A 17,736-nucleotide genomic window follows, 5' to 3' on the forward strand; every position below is an offset into this window, starting at 1 on the left:
GGCTGTAAACGGGATTAGCCGGGTCGTAACAGGTGCATGTCATATCGGGTCGGACAGATATCGGGCCGGGTTATAGTCGGGTCAGGTCAAGTCGGCCCGTGTTGGAATATAACGGGTTGTAATAGATTCATATCATATCATATCGGGTTCATATCGTGTCGGGTTCATCTGAAAACTGTTTGAAATTAGTCAGGTTGAATAGGTTTAGCCGGGTTATATTGGGTTCTGGTTCATATCGATTCGGTTTCTTATTATATCGATTCTTATCGGTTTGGGTTCATACGGTATGGATAGATCAGTTATGGGATGAAATGGGTAGGGTTGTACCTCAGGTCATGTCAATTCGGAACCAAATTATAAACAATATCGGGTTATTACCGAAATCTCACTTTTCAATACGTTTATAAATTATAATATTGATGTCTTAATTAGGCGACAAGGAAAATAACTAACTTTTAAAGTGTTCAAAATTTAAGACCAATAGAGTTAGTGAGTACATTGTATATGACTTAGTTTAATAATCGATAACGATGAACTAATAACCAATAGAATTTATCACTTCGTACTAATGACATATTTATTGAAGAATTAATAACTAATAACATAGTAATTAATAATCGATAATGATGAACTAATATCTAATAAATTTGTAAAGTTTAATTTGTAAATGTAAGTCTATCATATATTCATATTGGTTTAAAAATCAACGAGACTCACATATTCAACAACAAAACGAGACAAACAAATTCAAATGTTAACGAATTAAGTCGATATAGTTAAAACAACGTAGTTTTTCGATTAGTTTGTTGGTTATAAGCTTATAATGTATTGAATTAGAGCAACTTAGTATAATTACGGGTTGTAAACAGTTTGGGTTAAACGGGATATAAGTTGTAAACGGTTTAGGTTGAATGATTTACGGGTTGTAAACGGTCCGGGTTGAAACAGTTCGGGTTGTAAATGGTCCGGGTTGAAATAGTTCAGGTTGTTAAACGGTCTGAATTAAACGGTCTTTTTCGGGTTGAAGCAGTTTGGGTTGAAACGTATCGGATCATTAATGGGTTTCAGATCCATTTGGTTCGGGTAGAAACTGTTCGGGTTACCACAGAGTTATTTGTTATCGGATTTCGGGTCTTAATCGGCTTAATATTTCCTACTTGATTCGAGTCCAGGTTGAATATAATTGGATCAGATCTGGTTTCGGGTTCTCCCTCGCAGGTTATTATCGGTTTGGGTTCTAAACGATCGGATTAAACCAGTGGGTTTAACGGTCCGGGTTGAGAATTGACTGCTCTACATGAGGGTATTTCAAATAAGAGAATGGAGATTTAAATGTATTACTCCCTCCGTCCCGGAATACTCGACCCGGTTTGACCGGCACAGAGTTTAAGGGACTTGAATTGACTTATTTAATTTAATAGGTAGTAGTTGATAGTGGGGTATTATTTTAATGTAGTTAGTGGGAGGTGGGTTAAGAGGTGGGGTTGGGGGAGAGTAGAGGTTGAATTTTTAATTATTTTTTGTATGGAGTAGGGGGTAGGTGGGTTAATAGGGGTGGAGTGAGAAATAATATAATATTGTTAGAATATTTCCATTTTTAGAAACAGGTAAAGTATTAAGGGACGGTCCGATAAGGAAAACAGGTCAAGTATTCCGGGACGGAGGGAGTATATATCGTACACAAATTTTTACTTCCTCTGTAATTTATAAAATGATGTACTTGAAGCAGCACAAATTTTAAGGAGGGTGATCGAGTTGAATTTATCAAAATACTCCAGATACAAGGGAGGTAAGTGCAGACAGTGGCGGATTTTGAACAGTTTTACAAGAGAGACTAGTAGAAATGAAGTAATATACTTCCTCCGTTCTTTTTTAAATGACACAATTATTTAGGCATATTTGCCAATTCATGATTTCAAACACTAATACCTTGAATAATTACGGATAAGAAAAAGTTATAAAAAGTTGATATTTAAAAAAAATTATTGAGACGAATCTAATAATACCACACATGACTATGTTTTTTCTTAAGTACAAATCACAAAATAAAGTCAAATGAGCTTTTAGGAACAGTGTCCACAATCCAATCGTGTCATGTAAATAAAACGGAGGAAGTACTATGTAATTTATACAATGATACAAAAATTTTAGGGGGTCAGTAACTAAAAATACACTACAAATCTTTTTGCCCCGGGAGGCGGGCTGACCATAAGCATAACTGATATCCACCATTAAGTGCAGAAAAAAAATTATGTAAACAAATATAGCAAGGGTGTTAAAGTATTCAATGAATGTAAAAGTTAAAAAGAAATAATAAAATAGGTGAAAGTGGACCCCGTGATGTAAGGAGGAAATGATAAAATTAAAGAAAAACAAATCAAAAAAAATGAAAAGTGCACCATTTAATAAACGGGTTTTTCTAACCTATGCGCCTTGCATAGGGTAAGTATCATTGTGTAAATATATTAAGCAATTAAATATATTCTCTATAACTAATTAAGGTTAGATTTTCTACCTTCTTATTTTTATTAAGTTGTTCCCTAATTATACTACTACTTTATTTCTTTACCCTTCTTTTACATATGTGGAACCCTACGTTGATTCCGTACTACCATAATTTTTCCTAAACTACTTTTTCCCACCAAATGGCTTCTTTGTAAAACAATGAAAACAAATTTAATTTATTTAGTTTTAGCTTTTTGCTCTAGAACTCAGTATTTTTAACCTCCATTCTGCCAATGAATTATTATATAAGAATGGAACATCAGGCAATCCAATTATTGGAGTTTAATGGAACTTGCTTCAAATCAACTATTTTCACCATCGTCAAATATAAATTGTCGTCGGTGTAACGCATTTTGTATTATAATATTTTTGTGTTATGTCACACATTTGAATGTATTGTGACATATTTGTGTTATGTTACAAATTTTAATGTATTATGGCGTTTTTGTGTTATGTTACAAATTAAAATTCCTATTATAAGGTTTATATAAACACTTTCATCGAATAATTTTTTTCCATTAAGAATTAGATGTTGTCATATGTTCTTACTAGTATTTTATGCACGCGATGCGTGCGTGAATTTTAGAAACTTTATTGTGCCTATTATTTCATGCACATCATTCGCAAAGTCCATATTTTGCGACATTGAGGTCATACAATACTCGTAGCCTTACATGACGAATTTAAAGCTATTAAAAAAATGTAACATTATTTTGATACAACTCATATCCCATTGGAAAACCAAAATTGAAATACATACAAAATAGTAAGTATCACTTTCTTTTTTTGCTCGCAATATATTTGTTTAACCACATGCACTCCTCCGCCCAATCGATATGCAACACATATCCAACCGTATACGAATGTTCAGGATTAAAAGCTTCAATTGGTGGATGTAGCACCCATGAAAAAGCTTTGTTTCTGAAGCACGCAAATACTTTTTCCATCACTCGATTACGTCCATTAGGCTGCATGAACGTTAAAAAATATATTCAAATGTAAAATCAACATGAGTTAATTTTTTTTAAACAATTATGTTGTTAGAGTATTAGATTGAAACCTGTTGAAGTACTGATTTTATTTCAGTAGCTAAACAACCTAAGAGGTGTTGTGCAAGATCGTGTAATATTGTGACTTTCAAATTACCACTTTTATCAAATATGGTAAGTCGAAGAAGCAACCTATAAAACGAAATTAAATCAATTTATTAATATAGATAAAAACCAATATATAATGTGTGTTTAAGTATAAAAAAGATTTAGATAATTACCTTGGGATAGTTACAGTGTTGGTGAGATTGCAGGATTGACATTTTTGTAGTCCTTGAAAAATGACAACCTTTTTTAGACAACGATTGCATGCCTCATATATGATGTTATCAACACTATCAACGTGACATGCATATGCAGCAACTCGACAGTATTGAACCTACCAAAAAAAAAAAGCAAAGTTAGACAATTAAGTACATAATATCGTATTTTGTTGACAACACTTAAACTTCAAGGTTAAAAACGATACCTTTCTCACGCTAGGGAATTGAGATAATCGGATACGGGGAGTGTTAGAAATGTCAATCGACGACTTTAACGAAAAAGTCGACGAACGAAACCAATCTCTCCTTATATTTGCCAGTTTTTCCGATTTATACCTATACGTGAAAAAAGTTATGAGCATAATACTTAAGGTTATGTTGTACATGTATTTGGCGAAATTGTACATACCATGTAGATAAGGATGTTGTTTTTTCATTAACCGGGTTAACATAAACCCTAGTGTGGTATCCCGTGGAAAATATGTACTTGTTTGTATTTATGAATTAGAAATATTATCACAGGTGGATATTATACTTTAAACTACATATTACAAAGACAGCATTTACTATATAATTTAATTTGGATGATGTACCATAGAAGCTCTTGACATGCAGACCACATGCTACAATGATTGGACAAATGTCAACATGATTAAGATTTTCATCAAGAACGTGCACAAAATCATTCCAAAGTGTTAATTTAATAACAGTCCAGCTGCAAGTAGAAATTAAAACAATATTAAGACAAATTTTTCGAAATACAGGTAAATTCGATAAGTAATTAACATTATAATAATTTAGCGGACTTACGTTGTATCCATTATTGCTACGTCTCGCTTGACTGAATCCACACCAATATTCTCAACTGGTGAAACGTATAGGGCCAATCCCATTGCATCTAAAACATCATCAATGTTTCAATCAATAAACGACATATGCATGATAACTAAATATTGAAAAAAGGCAAACAAAAGTACCATAAACTCTATCGGTACAGTCGATGTGACAACTTAATCGGTTCAACTGAACCAAATTATAGTGGAATGAAGGTATGGAAATGTCATCCTCCTCTTCACGTATCACATTTGTTTCTTCTTTAATGATCATCTGTTTCCAATTGGGGACAATTTTGTTTTTCCCTTCAGCAAATATCACTTGTACAGCAAGGAGTATATAAATGAATCCCTCTTGACACCGTCCTACAAACTTTTCAATCGCGGGGCCGAAAATATTGCACTGTATGCCCTCACCCTACAAAAGGAAACACATGCAAAGTTATGATATAGTTCAGATTCAATGAAAATTTAAATGAAGCATAAGGTCATTTACCTCAACATCGACAAAAAGCATTTTCCATGTTTGCTTGGTTTTTCCTTTATGGTTGTAGTTGAAAATATCATAATTGCGAATCAGTCGGGCTCGTACATCATATCGTTGTACCCCGCTAGGATATAAATGCTCAAAAGTTGGATAATGGTACTCTGTCATCCTGTGAAGTTAGTTCAGTTCAAAATTAGAATTATATAAACCGAAATTCACAATGTATGAATAGGTATATCACATGAAAAGAAAGCTATGTACATGAATACATTTAATTACTCCGATATATAAAATTCACATCTCTCAATTCGTCTGTAGCTATATCATAAAGCAATTATTATTATAAAAACTACTCAATGTGAGTACAATAACGTTTATTATAAAACTGGGAAATAAAAAACAATACTTTAATTCCGTATCTCTAATCATAAGACAACAAAACTTCTTTGTACACAATATTTTTAGTGAATATGCCTTCACAACCTTGAACCTTTCCCTTTTCTACCACGATCTTTAATTTGTCGTGTTCTCTGAAATTCCTCGTGATAATGCCACATATAGCTGGCCGTGGCTAAATACATGATCGGGGAGGTATATCCCAACATGTGGAATAGTTTGTCCCTGAGACTTGTTGATAGTCAAGGCAAAACTCAACTTCATAGGAATTGCTTTCTGACCATCTCGAATGGCAATTTAATATATTCAGCAGTTTTCAAGGGAATTCTTGGCAAAAACACTCTGTTCCCCCTAGAATGTCCGGTTAATATCTCAGCATCAATAAAATTGTCCTTTAATGAATGGCAAAGCAACCGTGTTCCATTGCAAAGACCATGTTTAGGATCAATATTTCTCAAAAGCATTAAGGGTACCCCAGGTTTCAGGGTGAGAGCATGGGGAGGCAATCCCGACGCAGAAAACGAATTCAAAAACTCTTGTTGGTACAAATTTCTCCTATCTTCAGGAACAGAATCAAACGAATAATACGTTTTTCCTTCTCCGAGAAACTTTTCGACAACCTTATTATTTATTCTATCAGCGTCTTCGTTCAGGGGTGTGATGATCGCCCTTTCAACTATAAAATTTCCATCACCAACGTGCTCACTTAAACTTGGAAAGATTTGGTCGATCAAAGCCTCGATCGAACTATCTGCCACTGTTGGTATAATCATGGCAGTTGGTAACCTTATCATCTGATCTGAAATAGTAGGTTCATTACCGTTCCCAACCGAGAGTAAGAAATTAGCAAAGCCTTTATCATCAATTGATCTCATATTTTCTCTCAAACGCAAAATACGAATGTGTCTCCACATAGAGGACCTGACAAAAGATGCGTCAATCATTTGAGCTCTAGTTCCGTTTCGAACCACCGGTAAAACCTGTCTTAAATCACCACCGAACACAATAATTTTCCCCCCAAACGGCAAGTCATTCCCCATTAAATCCTTGAGTGATCGATCAGCAGCTTCAAATTGATATCTGTGTGTCATTGGGGCCTCATCCCATACGATAATGGCAGAATTTTTTAGGAGAATTGCAGTTTTAGAACGTTTGGTAAATGAGCAAGTTGATGAGCTGTCTGGATTAAGTGGAAGCTGAAAAGTCGAATGTGATGTTCTTCCCTGGTGCAACAACGTTGCTGCAATTCCAGATGTTGCAGTGGGGATAGCTATTTCGCCTCTACTCTTTACAGTAGCAAGAAGGGCTCTGTATAAAAATGTTTTTCCGGTTCCCCCAGGACCATCGACGAAGAAAGAACAACCAGCCTTTGAAATGACATCATTCATTATTGTGTCGTATGCAACTTGTTGGTCACTATTGAGAGTGCCAACGCATGCCAAATCCTCATCTGGAATCGGAACAGAAAAGTACTCTTCCATGATAGAAGGAAACTCGTCAATGTCATCAGTACATTCAGGTAAGCTTGGCAACTCCGTGTAGTCAGAAATCCTTTTTCTAAGTGGTCTTAATAACCTATCTATGTCTTGCAAAAGTTTGTTAGTGAGGAAAACAAAATTACTTGTTGTGTTTGAGGCTGGATAATCCTCAACCATGTAAGGGAAAAACTCATCCCAGAGTGCTCGTAATCCAGTTGGTTGACAGTATACCAATATGGTTGCAAATAACCGACGTAATGCAGATGGCATTCGTACTGAACATGCTTCTAAAAGACATTGACGAATGCTTTCGTCATTTTCGATTAGACCGAGGGCTTCAGCTGCAGCCCTGGATGTAGGGTGTGTGACGCCATTGATCATTCTTAAATGTTCGAACGATGTACGCTCCCTCACATGATTGAGTAACATTCTCAAATAAATTCGTTCTCCTTCCAATGGTGAAGCTACATACAATCGACCCATAACTCGTTGTGTACTTTTTCTCTTCTGCCATTCACGTGAACTCGTTAACCATCTGTAATGCTCAGGAAATTCTCGATAAAGATATTTCCTTGCATTTGGATCGACTGAATTCATCTTGAAAAATTCAGTGAGCATCGTCTTAGAGTTTCTTGGGTTCGCTAACACGCTTGAGATTTGCTGGTTCCCATCGAACCTCACTTGATGCATGTTTGGCAAATGAACCTGCAAACGATCTACGGCAGGACAGATTCTAGTCATGGGGAATTTGTAAAGTTTCCACATAGCTTCGGGTGTACAAATCCACCGTGCATCGACATATTGTGCAATCTCATCTCCGTTATGAACTTCCCTTGAAACTCTATCTGAACCCTTATGGATGTACTTATACAGATATTTGACACACTTGATGCTGCTGCATATCTCAATATTGATGTGACAATCGTACTTTAAGAGCAAAAATGGATTATATGGGACTACCCACCGATTATCTACACGAACTCGTGAATTCTCACGCAACGGTACTGCTGGACGATCTTGTGGACGACGGTAAAGAGGATATGAGTCATTGCCTTGCTTTGTATCATTGGAGAATTCCTTAGGGAATCCTTTCTTACAACTTCCTTGTTTCATACACGGGGATTTGTGGTTGAGAACACCACATGGGCCATGAATCATGTGTTTAAGAACTGCCTTATACAATTTTGGTTCTTGTTGTTCATCAGGAATCACTGCTCTCACAATCTTATCAAAGTCATCCGGAGTGGTTAGCTTGTCATTTTGATCAAGAATTAATAACATATGAACATGTGGAAGACCCCTCTTTTGGAATTCAATCACATATACATAAGCAACAACCGTTCGGAGGACGCCCCTTTCTAGAACATCCTTTTTCAACTCTTCAAGTTTAGCATGAAAAACCCGTGTCAGCAGATCTGGACGATCGTTTGGAACTTGTTCGGCCAACAATTCTGATTGTATCTCTGGCCAAGATGGATTGCATGTCATTGTAAGAAATATATCGGGCTTGCCGAACTTATGAACCAATGCCATGGCATCTTGATACCTCTGGTGCATATCTCTTGGACTTCCAACGAATGAAGACGGTAGTATGGTCCGTCGTCCAACATTTTCTGCAAATAGACATTATATAGACAAACTTTATTGCATGTGAAACAATGTATGAATTATTGAGTGTAATATAATCGATTAACTTAAATCAATATGGACCTGTGTTATGCTCTCCATCATGTAAAGAATCCTCTAAACCCTTGTACAAATCAGCACGTATCTTATCTTGGTTGAGTGCAATCCACCTCAAATTATTGGCTTGCATTTTGACACAGTTATCGACAACAAATTGTTGCAGTAGACGACCGCCTCTTAAGATTAGAGAATCAAGATGTTGCCGCATCTATAACACAAAATACTTGTTTTGGTCATAAAGGTCTAAGTATATGATTTTTAGGATAAGGCTTAAAAAAGAGTTATTAGAAATATGCACCTGAAACATGTATGCATAGAATTCCCGGCACGTCAACTTTTTACCAGTGGAACTTCGACTGTTTAAATCCCAGCCGTAAGAACCATAAGGGAACAGTAGAGGATACTGCAGTGGGTCATAATAACCAGCAGTGTCTTTGATATAACTTAGTTGCCCAGTTACTGACTCTACCATGATGTCCCTATCCTTCAAGTTGGAAATGTCATCACCTCCAACGACAACTGCTGCTACTTGCGAAGCTGTCGGCATCGAGTATTGATGTTTATTTATAGGTTGCTCTTTGATGACAAATTTGTAATCACTTAAGTCACTACGCTGAGTAAGATGGCGGAGATTGTGGACAAAAGGATTGTGAGCATTCAAAATATTCTTGATTCTGTCGATGACATCGAGGCGTAATGATGAATTCTCTGCTGCACGATTTTCATTTTCATGCTCAGTATCATAAATGTAGAGTTGAAGAAATCGAGGACGATCTCCTTCGTTCAAAGGTAAGAAACCTCCAATACGATGGTAAATTGAACCTTGTGCACGGAATGTGTAAACGCCTTGACGTGCATTTGCTAGTTCGTCATCTAAATGAACTCCCATTGAAGTGAATGAAAAGACGTGGTTGTACTTACGGATGTTTTGCCTAAAATGAGCCCCATATTCCCATTGATCAGAATATAAATCAAGCATATCAGAGGATAATGGAAAATCAGGTAAGTTGACCTTCCCACTTAAGCAACATAGTTCAGGAGATTCACAATGGAAAAGTCGTGCTTGGCAATGCGGACATGTTTTCATGGGTGGCAAACTGAATATAGGAACCCCTTGACTCTCTTGGTAATTTCTTGCACAATTTCTATAACCAGTTCTCCCTACTTTCCAGACCCTTATATCATCAGAAATGGGGTTTGATATGTTGTTGGTGTCGATTGCACGACTTTCACCGACATTGAATAATATGCCAGGCATGCGTATTTCATTTTTCGCCTCAACAAAGCGCGGCAATTCCCCATCATCTGAAGTAGGGTATGGTATACGTGCATTGGTTGTACTGCTCTCGCCAACACAAAAGAATCGATTGGGCATGCCGCTTGAGTTTGATGTTGGGTCTGGGATGGTCACAGTGGTTGCGCTACTTTCACCGACACTAAAAAACCGATTTTCTAGATTTGCCCGAGTATCGAGTAAACGAAGTTCATCAATAGGTTGCACTGCATTATCAAATCATGTTTTTGATTGGTTAGGTAAGTTGTCATGTTTACATACTTGAAATGAATTGATTATGTTCAGATTTCTTACTTTCACGCCTTTCATATCCAGTCGTGACATTATGGGCACGATTTGTGATGTCTGCCATAGCCCTTCTAACTCCCAAAGTGTTGGGAGTATTGGTAACAACCACAGGCCCTTCCGAACTTGGAGTTTGAGGTTGGCTTTCAGGAGTACCTATAACATCTGATTGGTTTTCACATGCATAGCTGAGTCGCCTTTTTGCATTTTGACGATCTCTTTGTTCTGGAGTGAGTGATTTTCTCTGTTGTCTTTTTTTATCCCTCCATATCGACCTTTGATCTTGCATACATTGATCTCCGTTCTCGTCCATTATGAAACTCTAAAACTACACATTAATTTGGTTACTATAAGTTGTTTGTATTGTAATTTTGTTGCAATATATATATTGATAAATTAAATATTTTATTTTGATGCATTTTTTTTTCCTTTTTTGCTAAAACGAACGTATAATTTTAAAATAAATTGAATATTTTATTTTGTTTCCTTTCGCTTTTCTGTTTTACTTAAAGGAAAGTTTAAATTTAAATTAAATTAAATATTTTATTTGAATGTTTTTTATTCTATGCTTTTCCACTAAAAGGAAAGTCAATTTTAGGTAATCAAACATAACTTGTGTTTTTTTTTTTTAATTTTCGTATTAATATTCTTATAATAACTTTAGATGATACTCCTCTCGCCATTTGGTTCCGTTTTTTCATTTTAGTAAAGCTAAAGCCCATTTTATTCTCAAAGCCCAATCCTTTCTATACTTAAGAACGTAAACCCTATCTGATGTTTGTTGTTATCCGCCTTTCCTCTTTTATGTGGAACCTATTTTCATTTGTCTCCTTCCTTTCTCTCTCATCGTTTATCAGATCTCCTTCCTTTCTCTCCTTAAAGAATGGCGATAAACCTCAAATTTGGTGAAAATATGCGCTCAAATGCCTATCCTTTCAAATTCCGATCAACATATTGCGAAAATACTCAGATCAAGAAATATAAGGTTAATCTCTCGCCTTACCCTCTCCCATCTTTTCTAATTTAACTAATTCAACTCAGATTAAGGGTTTTATGTAAGATGCTAGGCCAAAAATCGCTAATTTAACTAATTCAACTCAGATTAAGGGTTTTATGTAAATTACGCGCAAGTTTTTTTCTGATTGGAATGGGTATTTAGGATTTAAATTAGCGATTAATTGTTGATTAACTAACTGATTTTTTTGTTTGCATTTTTTGGTTTGCATGTCGTATCAATGTGGAGGGTAAGGTCGCTGGCGTGGCGCTGGCGAGGCGGTGGAGAAGCGATGGCGAGGCGCTGGGCGATACGATGGCGAGGCGCGGGGCGAGGCGAGGCGATGGACGATGGTCAGGTTCTGTTTAATATAACTTTGTTTTAATTTGGTGAGATTTGTTGTTACTATTCCAAGAGTACAATTATTTGTATGTTTCTTGAATTTAACGTTAATTTAACCATTATTGGGGTTCGTCAAATTTTTTTATCTGTTAATTTGAGAATTTGTTGGGGTTTGAGAATTTGAGAATTTAACCATTGTTGGGGTTTCGTCTGTTAAATTTGAGAAATTGAGAATTAAACCATTATTGGGGTTTTGTCTAATTTGTTGTTACTATTACCGGTGTCTAATTGTTTGTATCTGTTAAATTTGAGAATTTTAATTTATGACGATCTTCTCTTGATTTGTAGTGGAGGAATATTGATTTTCAATTGTAATTGAGTACTCAGTATATTTGTAATTGACAACAAACTTACAAATTGGTAGATTTGAACTGAATTTCGTATAGCAATATTTGATGAATTGTGAATTTTATTGATGTTTTATTTGTTCATCTGATTTTGTGTAATAAAACAATTTTATTGATGTTTTATTGGGTGTTATTGGATCAAATCAATTATTGTTGTCTATTCCATAGGGGACACTAAAAGTGCAAATACTAAATTGAAATTGTTTGATAATTATGATCAAATTGGTAGATTTGAACTTGAATTTCGTTTTAGCAATATTTGATGAATTGTGAATTTTCTGAGCATTGATTGTGGAATAGTGATCTATTTTTTGACATGTTTTAATTTGGTGAGGTCAAGTGTTGGGGTTATATTTTGAGTTGTGGAATTGTGAATTGTGATTTGTGAATTGTGGATCAGTGATTGAATACTTGAGTGCATAGGATATGTATACCTTGAGTAATTTTTTTCCCTTTTGCTGTTTATAAGTTATAGCTAGATGTAATAATCAATTTCTAATTTTATAGAACACATGTTTAACCGATTTACATGATAATTAAGAAGGGTATTTTAAAATCAACTAACAACTTGTTCAATAAAAAGCAAGAAAAGTAATCTGTAATAATTAATTAAAATCAATAAAAAGCATGCATATTAATATTTTATTAAGAGTTTGGTGGGCCTACCTTATGCCGTTGTGTATAGTATGCCTTGATGAACTTAACACCCAAATTGGAATTTAACTTAAAACCAAAATTATAACCTGCAAACCCCAATTAATTTATTTCAGATTTTTGCTTTACATAATTGAATTAAAAAAATGCAAACCCATCTGGCAAGAGTACTATAAATTTAACAAAAGAAATGCAAAAAATCTCAGATTTGACTTGGGAAAGCAAAGATCTGAAAGATGAGGAGTTTAGTTTTCCTTCCAGATTTTAAAGATTAAGAATTTACCGTATGTTTTTGGTCGTTGTACCTCGTTATGAACTTCAAACCCCAATTAAATTCTGCATCAAAACAAATGTAAGTCAATTATATTTAAAATCATAATTCTAATAACAGAAATTTATGTTATCACATACCTTCACTGTTGAAATCTGCAATTTAAAATTTAAAAAATTATGAGATTATTTAACCAAATGCATAAATTGAAATATAAAATCATTTAAAAGCAAGAATATTACCTACCTTATACGTTGAAATCTGCAAAATAAATAAATGCAACAATATTAGAAAAGAACATTGGTCTTATGCATAAAATCACAAATTTAATTACGATTTTAGCAACCAAATTATAATGTTATGCGTACAATATGACACTGTATTTGTATGCATACACAGATTTGAATATGTCCATACAATTAAATTAGAAAATCTCGAATTTGTTAAAAGAAAAAGTGTTTAATTTCTGTTTCTTTATGGTTATGTATTAAAATTTAATTATTATTATAAATAATGGTTTAGTTTCTGTTTGTATTTTTTTTGCAAGGATTCATATGAAAAGTGTACTTACGTGTGGGGACTTCAAGAAGGCAGAACAGTGATGCGGCAATAGATTTCTGGAAATTTTTTGCCTCCTCTGGTTTACAATGGAGATTTTTTGGATGTTTTTCATTCGTTAATTTGAAACTTTATCAATCGTTTAGCTGTATTGTTCTTTTTTTGTCTTGTAATAATTTTCGTTTCATTTGGAAACTGTAATAATTGTAATATTTTATTTTCCCTTTTTTCATTTCTTTCCTGATTTAATCCATCAATCAACACCAACTTTGGTATCTGAGTTAAAGGGGATTTTATTCTGTGGTAGTGGGCCCATATTCTTGATTTTGGGCGTTACATTCTTTCAGTCAATAGAGGTCTCTAGGGCAAATAGACAGTAGAACTGCGGGGGGTATTTTTGACTTTTAATTGGGGGACACGAAAAGTGACATTACAAAAATGTCCCTCAACTGTTCCTTTATAGAATAGAGATTAGACCGAGGGCTTCAGCTGCAGCCCTGAATGTAGGGTGTGTGACGCCATTGATCATTCTTAAATGTTCGAACGATGTACGCTCCCTCACATGATTGAGTAACATTCTCAAATAAAATCGTTCTCCTTCCAATGGTGAAGCTACATACAATCGACCCATAACTCGTTGTGTACTTTTTCTCTTCTGCCGTTCACGTGAACTCGTTAACCTTCTGTAATGCTCAGGAAATTCTCGATAAAGATATTTCCTTGCATTTTGATCGACTGAATTCATCTTGAAAAATTCAGTGAGCATCGTCTTAGAGTTTTTTGGGTTCGCTAACACGCTTGAGATTTGCTGGTTCCCTTCGAACCTCACTTGATGCATGTTTGGCAAATGAACCTGCAAACGATCTACGGCAGGACAGATTCTAGTCATGGGGAATTTGTAAAGTTTCCACATAGCTTCGGGTGTACAAATCCACCGTGCATCGACATATTGTGCAATCTCATCTCCTTTATGAACTTCCATTGAAACTCTATCTGAACCCTTATGGATGTACTTATACAGATATTTGACACACTTGATGCTGCTGCATATCTCAATATTGATGTGACAATCGTACTTTAAGAGCAAAAGTGGATTATATGGGACTACCCACCGATTATCTACACGAACTCGTGAATTCTCACGCAACGGTACTGCTGGACGATTTTGTGGACGGCGGTAAAGAGGATATGAGTCATTGCCTTGCTTTGTATCATTGGAGAATTCCTTAGGGAATCCTTTCTTACAACTTCCTTGTTTCATACACGGGGATTTGTGGTTGAGAACACCACATGGGCCATGAATCATGTGTTTAAGAACTGCCTTATACAATTTTGGTTCTTGTTGTTCATCAGGAATCACTGCTCTCACAATCTTATCAAAGTCATCCGGAGTGGTTAGCTTGTCATTTTGATCAAGAATTAATAACATATGAACATGTGGAAGACCCCTCTTTTGGAATTCAATCACATATACATAAGCAACAACCGTTCCGAGGACGCCCCTTTCTAGAACATCCTTTTTCAACTCTTCAAGTTTAGCATGAAAAACCCGTGTCAGCAGATCTGGACGATCGTTTGGAACTTGTCCGGCCAACAATTCTGATTGTATCTATGGCCAAGATGGATTGCATGTCATTGTAAGAAATATATCGGGCTTGCCGAACTTATGAACCAATGCCATGGCATCTTGATACCTCTGGTGCATATCTCTTGGACTTCCAACGAATGAAGACGGTAGTATGGTCCGTCGTCCAACATTTTCTGCAAATAGACATTATATAGACAAACTTTATTGCATGTGAAACAATGTATGAATTATTGAGTGTAATATAATCGATTAACTTAAATCAATATGGACCTGTGTTATGCTCTCAATCATGTAAAGAATCCTCTAAACCCTTGTACAAATCAGCACGTATCTTATCTTGGTTGAGTGCAATCCACCTCAAATTATTGGCTTGCATTTTGACACAGTTATCGACAACAAATTGTTGCAGTAGACGACCGCCTCTTAAGATTAGAGAATCAAGATGTTGCCGCATCTATAACACAAAATACTTGTTTTGGTCATAAAGGTCTAAGTATATGATTTTTAGGATAAGGCTTAAAAAAGAGTTATTAGAAATATGCACCTGAAACATGTATGCATAGAATTCCCGGCACGTCAACTTTTTACCAGTGGAACTTCGACTGTTTAAATCCCAGCCGTAAGAACCATAAGGGAACAGTAGAGGATACTGCAGTGGGTCATAATAACCAGCAGTGTCTTTGATATAACTTAGTTGCCCAGTTACTGACTCTACCATGATGTCCCTATCCTTCAAGTTGGAAATGTCATCACCTCCAACGACAACTGCTGCTACTTGCGAAGCTGTCGGCATCGAGTATTGATGTTTATTTATAGGTTGCTCTTTGATGACAAATTTGTAATCACTTAAGTCACTACGCTGAGTAAGATGGCGGAGATTGTGGACAAAAGGATTATGAGCATTCAAAATATTCTTGATTCTGTCGATGACATCGAGGCGTAATGATGAATTCTCTGCTGCACGATTTTCATTTTCATGCTCAGTATCATAAATGTAGAGTTGAAGAAATCGAGGACGATCTCCTTCGTTCAAAGGTAAGAAACCTCCAATACGATGGTAAATTTAACCTTGTGCACGGAATGTGTAAACGCCTTGACGTGCATTTGCTAGTTCGTCATCTAAATGAACTCCCATTGAAGTGAATGAAAAGACGTGGTTGTACTTACGGATGTTTTGCCTAAAATGAGCTCCATATTCCCATTGATCAGAATATAAATCAAGCATATCAGAGGATAATGGAAAATCAGGTAAGTTCACCTTCCCACTTAAGCAACATAGTTCAGGAGATTCACAATGGAAAAGTCGTGCTTGGCAATGCGGACATGTTTTCATGGGTGGCAAACTGAATATAGGAACCCCTTGACTCTCTTGGTAATTTCTTGCACAATTTCTATAACCAGTTCTCCCTACTTTCCAGACCCTTATATCATCAGAAATGGGGTTTGATATGTTGTTGGTGCCGATTGCACGACTTTCACCGACATTGAATAATATGCCAGGCATGCGTATTTCATTTTCCGCCTCAACAAAGCGCGGCAATTCCCCATCGTCTGAAGTAGGGTATGGTATACGTACATTGGTTGTACTTCTCTCGCCAACACAAAAGAATCGATTGCGCATGCCGCTTGAGTTTGATGTTGGGTCTGGGATGGTCACAGTGGTGGCGCTACTTTCACCGACACTAAAAAACCGATTTTCTAGATTTGCACGAGTATCGAGTAAACGAAGTTCATCAATAGGTTGCACTGCATTATCAAATCATGTTTTTGATTGGTTAGGTAAGTTGTCATGTTTACATACTTAAAATGAATTGATTATGTTCAGATTTCTTACTTTCACGCCTTTCATATCCAGTCGTGACATTATGGGCACGATTTGTGATGTCTGCCATAGCCCTTCTAACTCCCAAAGTGTTGGGAGTATTGGTAACAATCACAGGCCCTTCCGAACTTGGAGTTTGAGGTTGGCTTTCAGGAGTACCTATAAAATCTGATTGGTTTTCACATGCATAGCTGAGTCGCCTTTTTGCTTTTTGACGATCTCTTTGTTCTGGAGTGAGTGATTTTCTCTGTTGTCTTTTTTTATCCCTCCATATCGACCTTTGATCTTGCATACATTGATCTCCGTTCTCGTCCATTATGAAACTCTAAAACTACACATTAATTTGGTTACTATAAGTTGTTTGTATTGTAATTTTGTTGCAATATATATATTGATAAATTAAATACTTTATTTTGATGCATTTTTTTTCCTTTTTTGCTAAAACGAACGTATAATTTTAAAATAAATTGAATATTTTATTTTGTTTCCTTTCGCTTTTCTGTTTTACTTAAAGGAAAGTTTAAATGTAAATTAAATTAAATATTTTATTTGAATGTTTTTTATTCTATGCTTTTCCACTAAAAGGAAAGTCAATTTTAGGTAATCAAACATAACTTGTGTTTTTTTTTTTTAATTTTCGTATTAATTTTCTTATAATAACTTTAGATGATACTCCTCTCGCCATTTGGTTCCGTTTTTTCGTTTTAGTAAAGCTAAAGCCCATTTTATTCTCAAAGCCCAATCCTTTCTATACTTAAGAACGTAAACCCTATCTGATGTTTGTTGTTATCCGCCGTTCCTCTTTTATGTGGAACCTATTTTCA

General features: G+C 35.6%; 2 protein-coding genes across 2 annotated transcripts; both read right to left on the reverse strand.

Moving 5' to 3' along the window:
* Positions 1 to 3,278: 3,278 nt before the first annotated feature.
* LOC130461470 (uncharacterized) lies at positions 3,279 to 10,589 on the reverse strand. The gene is made up of 11 exons (XM_056829583.1): positions 10,286 to 10,589; positions 8,996 to 10,197; positions 8,722 to 8,905; positions 5,873 to 8,624; positions 5,147 to 5,306; positions 4,795 to 5,068; positions 4,628 to 4,715; positions 4,370 to 4,532; positions 3,776 to 3,933; positions 3,566 to 3,686; positions 3,279 to 3,473 (listed from the first exon to the last, which is right to left on the reverse strand). The coding sequence occupies exons 1-11, from the start codon at positions 10,587 to 10,589 to the stop codon at positions 3,279 to 3,281; spliced, it is 5,601 nt and encodes a 1,866-aa protein (XP_056685561.1).
* A 2,402-nt stretch (positions 10,590 to 12,991) lies between these two features.
* On the reverse strand, positions 12,992 to 17,228 carry LOC130461471 (uncharacterized). Its single transcript, XM_056829584.1, has 9 exons — positions 16,925 to 17,228; positions 16,159 to 16,836; positions 15,635 to 16,047; positions 15,408 to 15,544; positions 15,197 to 15,263; positions 14,065 to 15,111; positions 13,191 to 13,205; positions 13,085 to 13,099; positions 12,992 to 13,009 (listed from the first exon to the last, which is right to left on the reverse strand). The coding sequence occupies exons 1-9, from the start codon at positions 17,226 to 17,228 to the stop codon at positions 12,992 to 12,994; spliced, it is 2,694 nt and encodes an 897-aa protein (XP_056685562.1).
* Between the last annotated feature and the right edge of the window lie 508 nt (positions 17,229 to 17,736).

Source organism: Spinacia oleracea, chromosome 5, assembly GCF_020520425.1.
Source record: "Spinacia oleracea cultivar Varoflay chromosome 5, BTI_SOV_V1, whole genome shotgun sequence".
NCBI classification, from domain to species: Eukaryota; Viridiplantae; Streptophyta; class Magnoliopsida; order Caryophyllales; family Amaranthaceae; genus Spinacia; species Spinacia oleracea.

Excerpts from the sequence above, each read along its gene's own strand:
- LOC130461470 (XM_056829583.1), bottom strand. The coding sequence starts at position 10,589 with ATGGACGAGAACGGAGATCAATGTATGCAAGATCAAAGGTCGATATGG. Across the intron at positions 3,934-4,369 it reads ATATAGTAAATGCTGTCTTT|GTTCAATACTGTCGAGTTGC; the intron begins GTAATATGTAGT and ends TTTTTTTGGTAG. Across the intron at positions 3,474-3,565 it reads TAAAATCAGTACTTCAACAG|CCTAATGGACGTAATCGAGT; the intron begins GTTTCAATCTAA and ends ACGTTCATGCAG.
- LOC130461471 (XM_056829584.1), bottom strand. The coding sequence starts at position 17,228 with ATGGACGAGAACGGAGATCAATGTATGCAAGATCAAAGGTCGATATGG. Across the intron at positions 16,837-16,924 it reads TGGATATGAAAGGCGTGAAA|TGCAACCTATTGATGAACTT; the intron begins GTAAGAAATCTG and ends TTGATAATGCAG. Across the intron at positions 16,048-16,158 it reads TTACACATTCCGTGCACAAG|CAGAGAATTCATCATTACGC; the intron begins GTTAAATTTACC and ends AAAATCGTGCAG.